Below are 14,648 nucleotides of genomic sequence, written 5' to 3'. Positions count from 1 at the left end.
GATGGATAGGGGTGTAAAGGTAAGCATCCCTCAAATCCAAATCGTGAATACCGTCTCCATATGGAAATGCTTATATCTGATTGAATGGTTTAAAGACTGGAGGTTCAGGATAAGCCGATACTTCCCTGATGGCTTTTTGATGACAAATATATGGGAATAAAATCCCTTGCCCTGGTCTGGCCGGGGAACAGGGATCAGGACTTTTTGATCTAATAAGTCTCCAATTTGGAGACCCAGAGCCTTTGCTTTCTCTCGATCTCGGGGAGGAAAGGTGACCAAAAACCGCTCCGGTGGTTGCCAAGAAAACTCCAACCTGTACCCATTGGTCACTAGGTCCAGGATGAAGGGACTTGAGGTGACTGCCGCCCATTGTGGGAGAAAGGACCTCAATCTTCTTCCCACTGGGGGACCCGAGTGACTGTGGTTTGGCGGGTCGTTGAGGAGGATTAAACAAGACTCCAGCTTTTCCTCTGCCTTTGTGCCCCGTCCAATGCTTTTTGGGCCTGTTGTCTTTTTCTCTAGGACCTTGCTGTCTACCCTGGCCACGAAAAAACTTTCTGGCTGTTGGGTTTTTTCTTTTTCTCTGGAAACGCCTTTTTCGTATCAGCTGTGCGTTCCAGTGCCTCCTGCAGTCCTGAGCCAAAAAGATGATCACCCGTAAGGGGAAGACCACAAAGGCGCAAATTGGAGGCTGAATTACCTGACCAGGTTTTAAGCCATAGGCTTCTTCTGGCTGAATTTACTAAGGCCGAAATCCTGGCTGTCATTCTTACCGACTCTGCAGAAGAAACAGCCAAAAATCCTACTGCATTAAAAAGGAGTGGGAAGGACTTCAAAATCTGCTCTCTAGAAGTACCAGCCGACAAATGTGTTTGAAACAGAGTCAACCATACCTCCAGATTTCTGGCTACACATGTGGAGGCCAGAGCGGGTTTGAGATTCCCAATAGCCGAATCCTAGGCTCTGTGGAGAAGGATTATCCCCTCTTTTGTCCATCGGATCCCTAAGCGTGCCTATATCATCAAACGCTAGGTCCGAACTTTTTTGAAACCTTTGAAAGAGGTGCGTCCAATTTAGGATTTTTGTTCCACGGCTGCACTGAGTCCTCATCAAAAGGAAACCTTTTTAGGTTACCAGAAAATAAAGGTTTTCTCTCTGGGTTTTCCCACTCCAGTTTGATAGTATCAATCAGGGAACTATGTACTGGAAAAACTCTAGACTTTTTCTTATGCAAACCCTTATACATAAGTTCATGTTTAGATAATTGAACCTCTTCCTCTTTTAATTCAAGAGTAGTATAGATAGCCTTTAATAAGTCATTCACATCCTCTAAAAGATAACATAAACCTTGAGCCCCTTGTGGATTCTTTATCCCTGGGCTCCCTATCTGACCCTGATTCTTCCGGAGAAGAACGGGTAGATCTGACTTCCGCTTCAGAGTTTTCACTCTCCGCCTGCTGTGGAGTGCTACTGACTGAAGCTCCAATTGAAGACGGACCCTCAGCTGGTGCCTGAAGCTTGTCAATTAGTGTTTTGAATGAGCTGAAGGTAGATGTAAGCTCATCTCTGACAGAAGGCTACCGGGTCATCTTTTAGTAGGCCTTCTATACAGGTGCGACAAACTGCTTTGCTCCATGAGGAGCTCAATTTGTTTGCGCAAACTGCACATTTCCTTTTTTGTGGCTGCGCTTGGGCCTTGTCCTGAGTCTTGATCTGCAAGACAAAATAAATGACCCTCAATGTAATTATAAGCCACCCAATCACTCCGTAACACCACGTGCAGGAGGGAGGAAATGTGTCCCCTTACACCCACTACTACAGAGGAGAGAGGGGGAGGGAACACTCACAGGGATAGCAAGCTGGTGACAAAACCCCCCAGGCTTACCTGTGAAATGCTGGTGTTGGGAACCGCATCTGCTGCCTGTGCAGGTACTGCTGAAGGATCCATCCTGCTCCTCTTGGCCATCCACAGCCTGGCTGCTTTACACCAAAAGAACACCAGCAGCCAGCGTTCCCTGTTCGCGCCGTTTATGGAGACTGGAACCGCGTTTCCAGTGCCTGATAATGATGTCACATGCCCTGGAAATAAGCCCTCTGCAGGCACTTCCTGTGGGCCAGCTTAAAGCGTAGTAGCTCCGCCCCCTTGAGCGCCGCAGCTTCCTCTTCTCCCTGCACAGATCAGCCACGCTGTCGGCAGGGAAAGGACACCGCCGCTCAGCTGAGCTTTTAGTGCATTGCACCGCGCTTGGGGCCCAACATCACACCTGTCCTGGCCTTCTCCAGGCACTGAGGACAGGGAACAGCAGCACAGCCAACTTCCCCAGTGGAGATGCTGCTTCTGGCAGAGGAAAAGATTAGTAATATGCCCCCAAAATAGCCATACAGAGGCCCAGCTCATGAGACCCAAGGGAGCAGGTTCCAGGAACATGTTACCCCCCCCCCGTCCGGAGGAAACACAAATAACTGACATGGGGCCTGGAGGACTGCCCTTTTATCTGGTGGGGGTAACGCATTTCCTGTCCTGGTAGGACCCCAAGGTCTCATGGGCTGTCCTGGAAGACGCTTGGAGAAATTCTATTGGGCCCAGTCTTAATCAGGGCTTTGATGCTGTATGACCTCAGTACGGGGGGAGTGCCCAAAAGGCCTTAGTTTAACTGCATTCTGGTAAGGCTTTAGCAAAATTCTTTATGGATTCTGCTAACAATAATATGACACTTTCTTACATTTCCTGGGCCTCTTTTATGACCACCCGTGGGTAAGATAGATATGTGCCATAGGAGATCACCGGAACTAGTCAGCTTAATTCATTGAACAGGTCACTTGCAATACAGGATTGAAAAAAAAGGAAGATCTGGCACCTCTTACACTTACTACAGTGAAGAAAAAGGCATGGTAAGTGAGTAAATCGGGAAAAGATCAGCTGCAGGGAGCCTACAGACCATACTGGTGACCAGCCTTTAGCACAGTGCTTGAGGTATTTTGGGTAAAGCCACTATAGTATTTAAATGAAGGAAATACAGTGCCTTGAAAAAGTATTCACACCCCTTGAAATTTTCCACATTTTGTCAAGTTACAATCAAAAACAAAATGTATTTTATGTGATAGACCAACACACAGGTGTCCGTTTATGAAGTAGTGAAAAAATGTCACTGCTTCATTGTCCGGCATTCTCAGAGGAGATCGTTCTCCTCTGGGTGCCAGTTTATGAAGATTTGTAGATCGCTTCTCCTTTGGAGGAGGAGTGAAGCGATCTATAAACGCTTCAAACAGCAGAGAGCGGCCCTTGATACTGGAATCTCGTGAGATTATACAAGATTACAGTACCAGAAATTCACTGAAACACTGAGATGTCAGTTTATTAAGCAGTGATAAATTATCACTGCTCAATACACGGACAGACAGCATAATTAATGCTAATAAAATAAATTCCCCCTACATAAATTAGGGGGGCTCTTTATTATAATATATATATTTTTTTAAATTTATCATTTGAAAATATTTATATTAACCACTTGACGACCGCCTCACGCCGATGTACGTCGGCAAGGTGGCACGGACAGGCAAAATCACGTACATGTACGTGATTTGCCTTCCGCGGGTGGGGGGGTCCGATCGGTCCCCGCCCCGGTGCCCGAGGCGGTCGCCATTTCTTCCCGGGCGATGAGAGGTGAGGGGGGGCCATCCATTGTTGGCCACCCCCTCCCGATTGCTCCCGGCGAATGAGAATGCTTCCTTTCCCTCTGTAATGTAAACAGAGGGAAAGGAAGTGATGTCATCCCTCCTCGAGCCGGTCTTTTTGATCCGGCGCCGAGGAGAGAAGACATCAAGTAAGTCTGCACAACACTACACTAACAGTAGAACACGCCAGGCACACTTGTCACCCCCCATCACCCCCCGATCACCCCCCTGTACCCCCTGACACCAATAGCATTTTTTTTTTTTTTTTTTTTTTGCATTGGTGTCAGTTTGTCAGTTACAAGTGTTAGGGCAGTTAGGTTAGCCCCCTTTAGGTCTAGGGTATCCCCCCTTAGGTCCAGGGTACCCCCCTAATAAAAGTTAACTCCTTGATTACCCCCCCCATCACCAGTGTCGCTAAGCGATCATTTTTCTGATCGCTGTATTAGTGACACAGGTGACGCTAGTTAGGGAGGTAAGTATATAGGTTCGCTGTCAGTGTTTTATAGCGACAGGGACCCCCATATACTACCTGCTAAAGGTTTTAACCCCCTGATTGCCCCCTAGTTAACCCTTTCACCAGCGATCACCGTATAAGTGTTACGGGTGACGCTGGTTAGCTAGTTTGTTTTTTGTAGTTTATTACAGTTTATTACAGTTTATTATAGTTTTAGGGCACCCGCCGTTTATTACCCTATAAAGGTTTAACCCCCTAATTGCCCGGCGGTGATATAAATTACATTTTTAGGGTCAGCTTAGGTCTGCGTCGCCCCAGGCAGCGGCAGGTTAGCGCCAGTACCGCTAAAACCCATGCACGCAGCATACACCTCCCTTAGTGCTATAGTATCTGAGCGGATCGATATCTGATCCGATCAGATCTATACTCCCCAGCAGTTTAGGGTTCCCTGAAACGCAGCGTTAGCGGGATCAGCCCAGATACCTGCTAGCACCTGCGTTTTGCTCCTCGGCCCAGCCCTGCCCAGCCCACCCAAGTGCAGTATCGATCGATAACTGACACTTACAAAACACTAAGCACACATAACTGCAGCGTTCGCAGAGTCAGGCCTGATCCCTGCGATCGCTAACAGTTTTTTGGTAGCGTTTTGATACAGTCGCTGACAGTCAGGAGCTTTTTTGCCTGTGAGTCTCACTAGTGTACCCCTAAATTTAGAGCCCAAAATGGCAAATCGAAGGTACACTAGTGAAGAGGCCTACACGTTTCTGAGTATGACAGATAGTGAAGAGGAAGTCACTCATCTGTCAAGTTCAGGCTCAGAATACGAACCTGTAGAGGACAGCGGCTCCATGACAGATAGCTCTGACGACAGAGTTGTGGTCCCTGCTAGAGTCAGGCGTACCAGACCCCAATCTTCTTCTGTCCTTAAAGTGCAAGAACCGCAGGGCTCTCGTATGGAGCAGAGAAGTACTAGCGCCGCTATTCCTTCTGGTGAACTGGCAAGCACCAGCGGCCTAGTACACCCTGGTCGTACATCCAGCACTGCAGTATCACGTGGTGACGTGGCGAGTCCCATAAGTGCAGTTCAAGCTGGCGAGGTGGCAAGCACTAGCAGTGTCCCGCTGCCACCAAGAAGACAAAGACAGGCCCGTCGTGCCCATAGTGCCCTTCCTGCTGCATTGGCCAATCCGAATTGGGAACCCACCACTTCTGCAGCACCCGTACTTCCCCCTTTCACTGGCCAACCCGGAATTCAGGTGGAAACAGTTGACTTTACCCCACTGGATTTTTATTCGCTGTTTTTCACCGAAGATCTCTATAGATCTATTGTGGACCAAAGCAATTTATACGCTGGTCAATACATCGCCGCTAATCCCCAGTCCTCCCTTGCCAGAGATTGGAGACCAATTACGGTCTCCGAATTTAAGACCTTTCTGGGCCTTTCCCTCCTCATGGGGTTGAATAAAAAGAGTAAGTTGCGGTCATATTGGTCCACTGACCCAATTTACCATTCACCCTTGTTCTCTGCTTCCATGGCCAGGGCACGATACGAGCAGATTTTGCGGTTCATGCACTTCAACGACAATGAACTCTGTCGTCCTCGTGGAGACCCTGCATACGATCGGCTCTACAAAATTCGGCCCCTTGTAAACCACTTCAACCAACGTTTTGCAGACTTGTTTACCCCCAATCAAGTTGTCTGCATTGATGAGTCCCTGATTAAATTTTCTGGCCGCTTGTCATTCAAACAGTACCTTCCCAGCAAGCGTGCCAGATACGGGGTCAAGATGTATAAGCTCTGTGACAGGGCCACAGGCTATACATATAGTTTTATGGTTTACGAGGGCAAAGATAGTCACGTAGAGCCGACAAACTGCCCTGACTACATAGGAAGCGCTGGCAAGATAGTGTGGGACTTGGTGTCACCCTTATTCGGAAAGGGGTACCACTTGTACGTGGACAATTATTATACGAGCGTGCCACTTTTTAGTCACTTGTTTGATCAGCAGATTGGAGCATGTGGCACCGCGCGACCTAATCGCCGGGCTTTCCCCAGCGGCTTGTAGATTCCCGTCTTAGGCTGGGGGAGAGAGCCTGCTTGAAGTATAATAATTTGTTCGCTATGAAGTGGAAGGATAAGAAGAATGTTTTCGTTCTCACCTCCCTTCATGCAGACACGACGACCCAAATTCCTACGGCGACTGGTGTTGTGGAGAAACCCCTCTGTGTCCACGAACACAACCTTAATATGGGAGGGGTGGACCTCAACGACCAGTTGTTGGCGCCGTACCTAGTTGCCCGTAAGGCCAGACGCTGGTACAAAAAAGTGTCTGTTTATTTATTTCAATTGGCTTTGCTGAACGCTCATGTGCTATACAGAGCTTCAGGACAGACTGGATCCTTCCTTAAATTCCAGGAAGAGATCGTCAGAGCCCTTCTGTTTCCAGACGGTGCTCTACCTCACCTTCCCCAACCAAATGCAGTAAGCCGGCTGCATGAGCGGCATTTTCTTTATGCCATCTCGAGTACCCCTACCCAACGAGCCCCCCAAAAAAGATGTCGTGTCTGCAGCAAGCGCGGATTTAGGCGTGACACCCGGTCTTATTGTCCCTCCTGTCCTGGCAATCCTGGTCTTTGCATGGGTGAATGCTTTGAACGCTACCATACATTAGTTGAGTATTAGCGTAGGGTTCAGCACTGCACAGACTAGGCACACTAACACAGGGTCTCCCAAGATGCCATTGCATTTTGAGAGACCCAAACCTGGAACGAGTTACAAAAGTTAAAAGTTACTAAAAAAAAGTGTAAAAAAAAAAAAAAAATAAAAAAAATAAAAACACAAAAAAAAAAAAAATATAAAATAAAAAAACCAAAAATAGTTGTTGTTTTATTGTTCTCTCTCTCTCTATTCTCTCTCTATTGTTCTGCTCTTTTTTACTCTATTCTATTCTGCAATGTTTTATTGTTATTATGTTTTACCATGTTTGCTTTTCAGATTTTTTATACTTTACCGTTTACTGTGTTTTGTTGGTAACCATTTTATTGTTTTCAGGTACGCCATTCAGTTGCAGCGCGGATTTATTTATCTTGACAGCAACAGCGTTTGCTCCCGCGATATATAAAGCCGTGACTCCAGCGCTGTCGGAGGTGATTTCACCACCATAGTTACATACTTCAGCATATATGCTGAAGCGTGGGGGCAGCAGTGGGTGGAGGAGCAATTTGCTCCTGCCTTTTGCGGGAGGATGCCCCCATGCTTCGGCATATATATATTTTAGGCACAGGTTGCGTTAAATGTTTTATTTTTTACTATGTTTTTTTTTTTGTATTTGCTTTGCAGGTATGGTAAGTCTTAGTGTTATACTGTAATGTTACTTTGTTTTATTGTTAACCATCATTTGCTTAGCAGGTACACCATTCAGTTGCAGCGCGGATTTATTTATCTTGACAGCAACAGCGTTTGCTCCCACGATATATAAAGCCGTGATTCCAGCGCTGTTGGAGGTGATTTCACCACCAGAGTTACATACTTCAGCATATATGCCGAAGCGTGGGGGCAGCAGTGGGTGGAGGAGCAATTTGCTCCTGCTTTTTGCGGGGGGATGCCCCCATGCTTCGGCATATATAAATGGTGCATGTATGCCCATCATTAGAAGTGGGTGGATAAAGGGAGGTATTCTAATGGTGGGCATACCCACCGATCAATATCTTTTTTTCGTTCAGCCCACAGGCTGCATGAAAAAAAAAAGTTTACAATATATGCCTAACAAGGACCAGCAACGTACTGGTATGTTGATGGACTTTGAGTGGTTATAGCAGAATGATGCCTGCAGGTTTAGGTATCATCTTGGTATCATTCTTTTCAGCCAGCGGTCGGCTTTCATGTAAAAGCAATCCTAGCGGCTAATTCCATTGCAAGCAGTGAGAGGGAATGCCCCCCCCCCCACCGTCTTCCATGTTTTTCTCTGGCTTTCCTGTCCCAACAGGGAACCTGAAAATGCAGCCGGTGATTCAGCCAGCTGAACATAGAGCTGATCAGAGACCAGAATGGCTCCAAACATCTCTATGGCCTAAGAAACCGGAAGCTACGAGCATTTCATGACTTAGATTTCGCCGAATGTAAACAGCGCCATTGGGAAATTGGGAAAGCATTTTATCACACCGATCTTGGTGTGGTCAGATGCTTTGAGGGCAGAGGAGAGATCTAGGGTCTAATAGAGCCCAATTTTAAAAAAAAAAAAAAAAAGAAGAGTACCTGTCACTACCTATTTACATTCCCTGAGATAACAATAAAATTAATAAAAAAAAAAAATAAAAATGAAAGGAACAGTTTAAAAATAGGATAAAAAAAAAAAAAAAAAAGCACCCCTGTCCCCCCCTGCTCTCGCGCAAAGGCGAACGCAAGCGTCGGTCTGGCGTCAAATGTAAACAGCAATTGCACCATGCATGTGAGGTATCACCGCGAAGGACAGAACGAGGGCAGTAATTTTAGCAGTAGACCTCCTCTGTAAATCTAAAGTGGTAACCTGTAAAGGCTTTTAAAAATGTATTTATTTTGTCGCCGCTGCGCGTTTGTGCGCAATTTTAAAGCATGTCATGTTTGGTATCCATGTACTCGGCCTAAGATCATCTTTTTTATTTCATCAAACATTTGGGCAATATAGTGTGTTTTAGTGCATTAAAATTTTAAAAAGTGTGTTTTTTCCCCAAAAAATGCGTTTGAAAAATCGCTGCGCAAATACTGTGTGAAAAAAAAAATATGAAACACCCACCATTTCAATCTGTAGGGCATTTGCTTTAAAAAAATATATAATGTTTGGGGGTTCAAAGTAATTTTCTTGCAAAAAAAATAATTTTTTTATGTAATCAAAAAGTGTCAGAAAGGGCTTTGTCTTCAAGTGGTTAGAAGAGTGGGTGATGTGTGACATAAGCTTCTAAATGTTGTGCATAAAATGCCAGGACAGTTCAACCCCCCCCCCAAATGACCCCATTTTGGAAAGTAGACACCCCAAGCTATTTGCTGAGAGGCATGTCGAGTCCATGGAATATTTTATATTGTGACACAAGTTGCGGGAAAGAGACAAATCTTTTTTTTTTTTTTTTGCACAAAGTTGTCACTAAATGATATATTGCTCACACAGGCCATGGGAATATGTGAAATTACACCCCAAAATACATTCTGTTGCTTCTCCTAAGTATGGGGATACCACATATGTGGGACTTTTTGGGAGCCTAGCCGCACACGGGACCCCGAAAACCAAGCACCGCCTTCAGGCTTTCTAAGGGCGTAAATTTTTGATTTCACTCTTCACTGCCTAGCATAGTTTCGGAGGCCATGGAATGCCCAGATGGCACAACCCCCCCCCCCCCCCCCCCAAATGACCCCATTTAGGAAAATAGACACCCCAAGCTATTTGCTGAGAGGTATAGTGAGTATTTTGCAGACCTCACTTTTTGTCACAAACTTTCGAAAATTGAAAAAAGAAAAAAAAAAAAAAACACATTTTTCTTGTCTTTCTTAATTTTCAAAAACAAATGAGAGCTGCAAAATACTCACCATGCCTCTCAGCAAATAGCTTGGGGTGTCTACTTTCCAAAATGGGGTCATTTGGGGGGGGGTTTGTGCCATCTTGGCATTTTATGGCCTTCAAAACTGTGATAGGTAGTGAGGAGTGGAATCAAAAATTTATGCCCTTAGAAATCCTGAAGGCGGTGATTGGTTTTCGGGGCCCCGTACGCGGCTAGGCTCCCAAAAAGTCCCACACATGTGGTATCCCCATACTCAGGAGAAGCAGCTAAATGTATTTTGGGGTGCAATTCCACATATGCCCATGGCCTGTGTGAGAAATATATCATTTAGTGACAACTTTGTGCAAAAAAAAAAAAAAAAATTGTCACTTTCCCGCAACTTGTGTCAAAATATAAAATATTCCATGGACTCAACATGCCTCTCAGCAAATAGCTTGGGGTGTCTACTTTCCAAAATGGGGTCATTTGGGGGGGGTTTTGTGCCATCTTGGCATTTTATGGCCTTCAAAACTGTGATAGGTAGTGAGGAGTGAAATCAAAAATTTATGCCCTTAGAAATCCTGAAGGCGGTGATTGGTTTTCGGGGCCCCGTACGCGGCTAAGCTCCCAAAAAGTGTGGTGGTATCCCCATACTCAGGAGAAGCAGCTGAATGTATTTTGGGGTGCAATTCCACATAGGCCCATGGCCTGTGTGAGCAATATATCATTTAGTGACAACTTTTTGTAAATATTTTTTTTTTTTTTTTGTCATTATTCAATCACTTGGGACAAAAAAAATAAATATTCAATGGGTTCAACATGCCTCTCAGCAATTTCCTTGGGGTGTCTACTTTCCAAAATGGGGTCATTTGGGGGGGTTTTGTACTGCCCTGCCATTTTAGCACCTCAAGAAATGACATAGTCAGCAAACTAAAAGCTGTGTAAATTCCAGAAAATGTACCCTAGTTTGTAGACGCTATAACTTTTGCGCAAACCAATAAATATACGCTTATTGACATTTTTTTTACCAAAGACATGTGGCCGAATAAATTTTGGCCTAAATGTATGACTAAAATTGAGTTTATTGGATTTTTTTTTATAACAAAAAGTAGAAAATATCATTTTTTTTCAAAATTTTCGGTCTTTTTCCGTTTATAGCGCAAAAAATAAAAACCGCAGAGGTGATCAAATGCCATCAAAAGAAAGCTCTATTTGTGGGAAGAAAAGGACGCAAATTTTGTTTGGGTACAGCATTGCATGACCGCGCAATTAAAAGTTAAAGCCACGCAGTGCCAAATTGGAAAAAGACCTCTGGTCCTTAGGCAGCATAATGGTCCGGGGCTCAAGTGGTTAATATATCTATCCATCCATAAAATGTAGCACCCTCTACCAGTAGGTTATATTACTAGGTTTTGTTCAGCACAGGCAAATTTAGGCAGGCTTATGCGGCATGCTAGGTCTGTCTGTTTTGATCTGTGGGCTGGGAGCGGTCAGAGTAGCAATGGGTGTGACCACCTGCACATCAGTTCTGAGGTGCCTCCCCTGTTTGAGGAGAATGTTCTAGAAAGGGAGCTGGGCCTGGAACTGGAGTGGCAGGCAGCTTGTGTGTGAGCCCTGACCAATCCCCATCGGTATTGGCAGGGGGCGGGCCTCATATATAAGCTGGGGTTACATGTCTCTGGGGAAGAGATGTCGACTGGGTGAAGTGAGGAATGGAGTGCTAGACAGCCGTAGGAAGACACCCCCGTCTGGGGGGGGAGGAGGAATGTACCGATCACAGGAGAAGGCCTAGGGAGAGCTGTGAGGGAACATTGCCTCTACACGGTCATTGGCAATGTCTCTGTCACCACACGGTCGGTGGCAGGGAATTCCTGGAGCGGAGGGGCAGAGAAGCTGTCGGTACGCATGGTCCGGACAAGTTCCTCATCAAGGACTCAGGGCTGGAAGGTCGGTGAGTGTTACCACAGTGGATGGCTGGAGGCGCCAGGGAATCTGTGAGGGAACTCTGCTTCTACACGGTCACTAGCAGAGTCTTTATCACGCACACGGTGGATGGTGAGAAGTCCTGGATCAGAGAGGAGACTGTGGGGATGTGTGTCAAATCAGTGTGGCCAGAGGGCACATGGTTTGCAAGTTGGGCTGGCTGGTAGCAGTAGTCCATTTCCTAGAAGACAGGCTTTTAACCTACTAGGCCTCCGGGGAGAGATTCTGCAGGCCTAGTAGCAGCGAGCCACCAGAGCCAGTAGAGGGGCTTATTCAGAGTGAGTTCATACTACTTAATAGAAGAGGATGTGTCATACTTCAATTAGCAACTACAAGTTTGTGCAGGAGGAATCAAGTATGTACAGGAAGAAGCAAGTTTGGGCAGGAGGCGAAGAGATCTAACGGTCAAAAGTGATGTTTCTGGCCCTCACACGGTGATGGATGAAAAACTTAGAAACAACAGTCTGCATGGAGATGCAGGGGAAGATTTATATTTAGTCTATTACGCACATTCAATCTTCAGGCTCTAACTTTATTCAAAGTGTATTGGAATCTTTAAATATGATGTCAATGATGAAGTCTATGGGCATAGCCCTATCCAAGTTGTAACCCCCAATAAAACAACAAAAACAAAGCTTGCAAAAGACTGTTCATTGTCTCTGGAAAGGATGCATGAAATCTGGCAGTGGGGTGATTTGGCTAACACCATGGCTACATACATACACATATACCATAGTTTGTAGGCTGTCACACAAACAATATAATTACACTTATTGGGATTTTTTTTCCCCTTATCAAGACATAAAGCAGAATAAATTTTGGCCAAAATCTATGAAGAAATTTGATTTTATATACGAAAAAAACCCAGTGGTGATCAAATACCACCAATAGAAAGCTCTATTTGTGTGAAAAGAATAATGTAAATTTTTTAAAATTGTGTACAGTGTTGCATAACAACGCAAATGCCAGTTAAAAGTAGTACAGTGCCGAATAGCAAATAATGGTCTGGTCATGAAGGAGGTAAAACCTTCTGAAGGTCAAGTGGTTAATTTAACTGTTAGAAGCCAATTGGCTACCACGCACAGCTGCACCAGATTTGGCACTCCAGTTTTAGTAAATCATACCCATATGTTTATCTAAGCATCCTTTAGGAGCTGTGGTCTCCAAACTGTAGCTCAGGGGCCAGATGCAGCCCTTTGCTTTGATCTGGCCCTTGGGGCACAGTTCCGCCCACTGACCCCAACAATGGGGCACAATTCCACCCACTGACCCAAACAATGGGGCATGGTTTACTCCAACTGATGCTGGAACATTTTCTACTGATGGGCAGTTCGGCACCCCGAAAAAGTCTGAAGTAAACCTTTGTTTAGAATGTTTGGAGACGTTAGAGTGTAAGCATTCTTAAGCTGGTTCTCTTATTCCTAGCAGGTAACAGCCATCTTGTGCACAGATCTCTTGTGTATTAGAATTTTGCATTAATGCTTACCTTTGGTAGTCTATAATAGGAACACCTTTTTTATATGCTGGGTAAAAAGGCACAGAATACGGGCACTTCTTATACAGGTGAGCGAGGAAGAGATCACCCACTTGGGGGTGCCTCTCCCATATACCGGAAACCACCATTGCTAAAGGAAAAGCAGATTCGTGATGGGAAGCTACCTCTTGTTCTGCTTGGGTCTGTGGACAATAAACAAAAAGCACATCTATAAAAAGGTCTGGAAACCCAAAACTACAATAGGAGTTTCTGAAAAATACTCAGGAATACAATAAAAGAGGTTGTGGGATAAGAGTTCTAATGTCTAACAGAAGACTTACCACAAACCTCTCAGCCAGCTTGTAATTCACAAAGTCCGAAGCCAGAGCATGTATAGAGAGAGAGACAGACTTTTCAAGGGTCCTAACTTCCCCTCCTGTCAGAAGGGTGTTCAGTTTTTTAAAAACCTCCTGCACATTAGCTGTGGAAGGAAAAGACAAGACAGACAATTATGGTCACGTAAAGAGCAACATTTAAAGTGAAAAAAGGACGAAAAAGAAAAGAAAAAAAAAAATCCAGTTTAAAACAAAATGAAAAGGCAAAAACATGGTGTATAGATTAAAAAAAAAAAAAAAAAAAAAAAAAAAACACATTTTTTTCCCGTTTTTATAAGTGATCACATCTCCTCTATTCTCAGCTGCATAAGGAGCTAGGGGAGGAAAAACAGCAGTACACTGATCTTCCCAGTGAATGGCTGTGCAGGGTGCATCAGCACAGCTCTGATCATTGGAGGAGAGCAGTCCAAGTTCTCACCACGCTGTGCACTCAAGCCTAGTGTGGGACTAGCAGGAATGCCAGGGATTTCACACAAAGGAAGCAATACAAAACAGGAGACTTTTTCATACAAATATAATGATACAGCAGGCACATATCAGAACTATGAACCGCTGGGTTTAAAGAGGAACTGCAGTCTGCTCATATTAATTTGTAATAAAAACATTTGCCATTCTGAAGCTTTCCTCCAACCACTTTGCATATTTATTTCATATATACTGTGATTCTGTACTTATTTATTTTATTTGATTTATTTCAGGTACTTATATAGCACCGTCAATTTACGCAGCGCTTTACATATACATTCTACATTCACATCAGTCCCTACCCTCAAGAAGCTTACAATCTAAGGTCCCTAACTCACATTCATACATACTAGGGACAATTTAGACAGGATCCAATTAACCTACCAGCATGTCTTTGTAGTGTGGGAGGAAACCGGAGTACCCGGAGGAAACCCACGCAGGCACAGGGAGAACATGCAAACTCCAAGCAGGTAGTGTTGTGGTTGGGATTCGAACCAGCAACCCTTCTTGCTGCTAGGCGAAAGTGCTACCCACTACACCACTGTGCCGCCCGATAACTTGCCAAATATGCTGCAGAAATCTCCCTCCACCAAGTCTGGCTGCAACCATTTTAACTGTGGGCAGCTGAAGCTGCTGCCTGTTCACTTGCTGGATTTACACAGAGGCACACCTCCTGCTCTGCAGCTCTCAC

The 14,648-nt window shown here is 44.9% G+C and overlaps 1 protein-coding gene across 1 annotated transcript in view; it reads right to left on the bottom strand.

Annotated features, from left to right (window-relative positions):
* GLE1 (GLE1 RNA export mediator) overlaps positions 1 to 14,648 on the bottom strand; it is an 80,521-nt gene that overhangs the window by 21,628 nt on the left and 44,245 nt on the right. Inside the window, exons 10-11 of the mRNA XM_073600973.1 lie at positions 13,439 to 13,578; positions 13,110 to 13,300 (exon numbers count right to left, since the gene is read on the bottom strand). Of these exons, the coding sequence (XP_073457074.1) occupies positions 13,110 to 13,300; positions 13,439 to 13,578 (331 nt within the window). The remainder of the gene's footprint in view (positions 1 to 13,109; positions 13,301 to 13,438; positions 13,579 to 14,648) is intronic.

The sequence above is a fragment of the Aquarana catesbeiana genome, linkage group LG09 (assembly GCF_042186555.1).
Source record: "Aquarana catesbeiana isolate 2022-GZ linkage group LG09, ASM4218655v1, whole genome shotgun sequence".
NCBI lineage: Eukaryota > Metazoa > Chordata > Amphibia > Anura > Ranidae > Aquarana > Aquarana catesbeiana.
The sequence above is the reverse complement of the archived record's forward strand: the minus strand, read 5'-3'. Positions and strand labels throughout refer to the sequence as shown.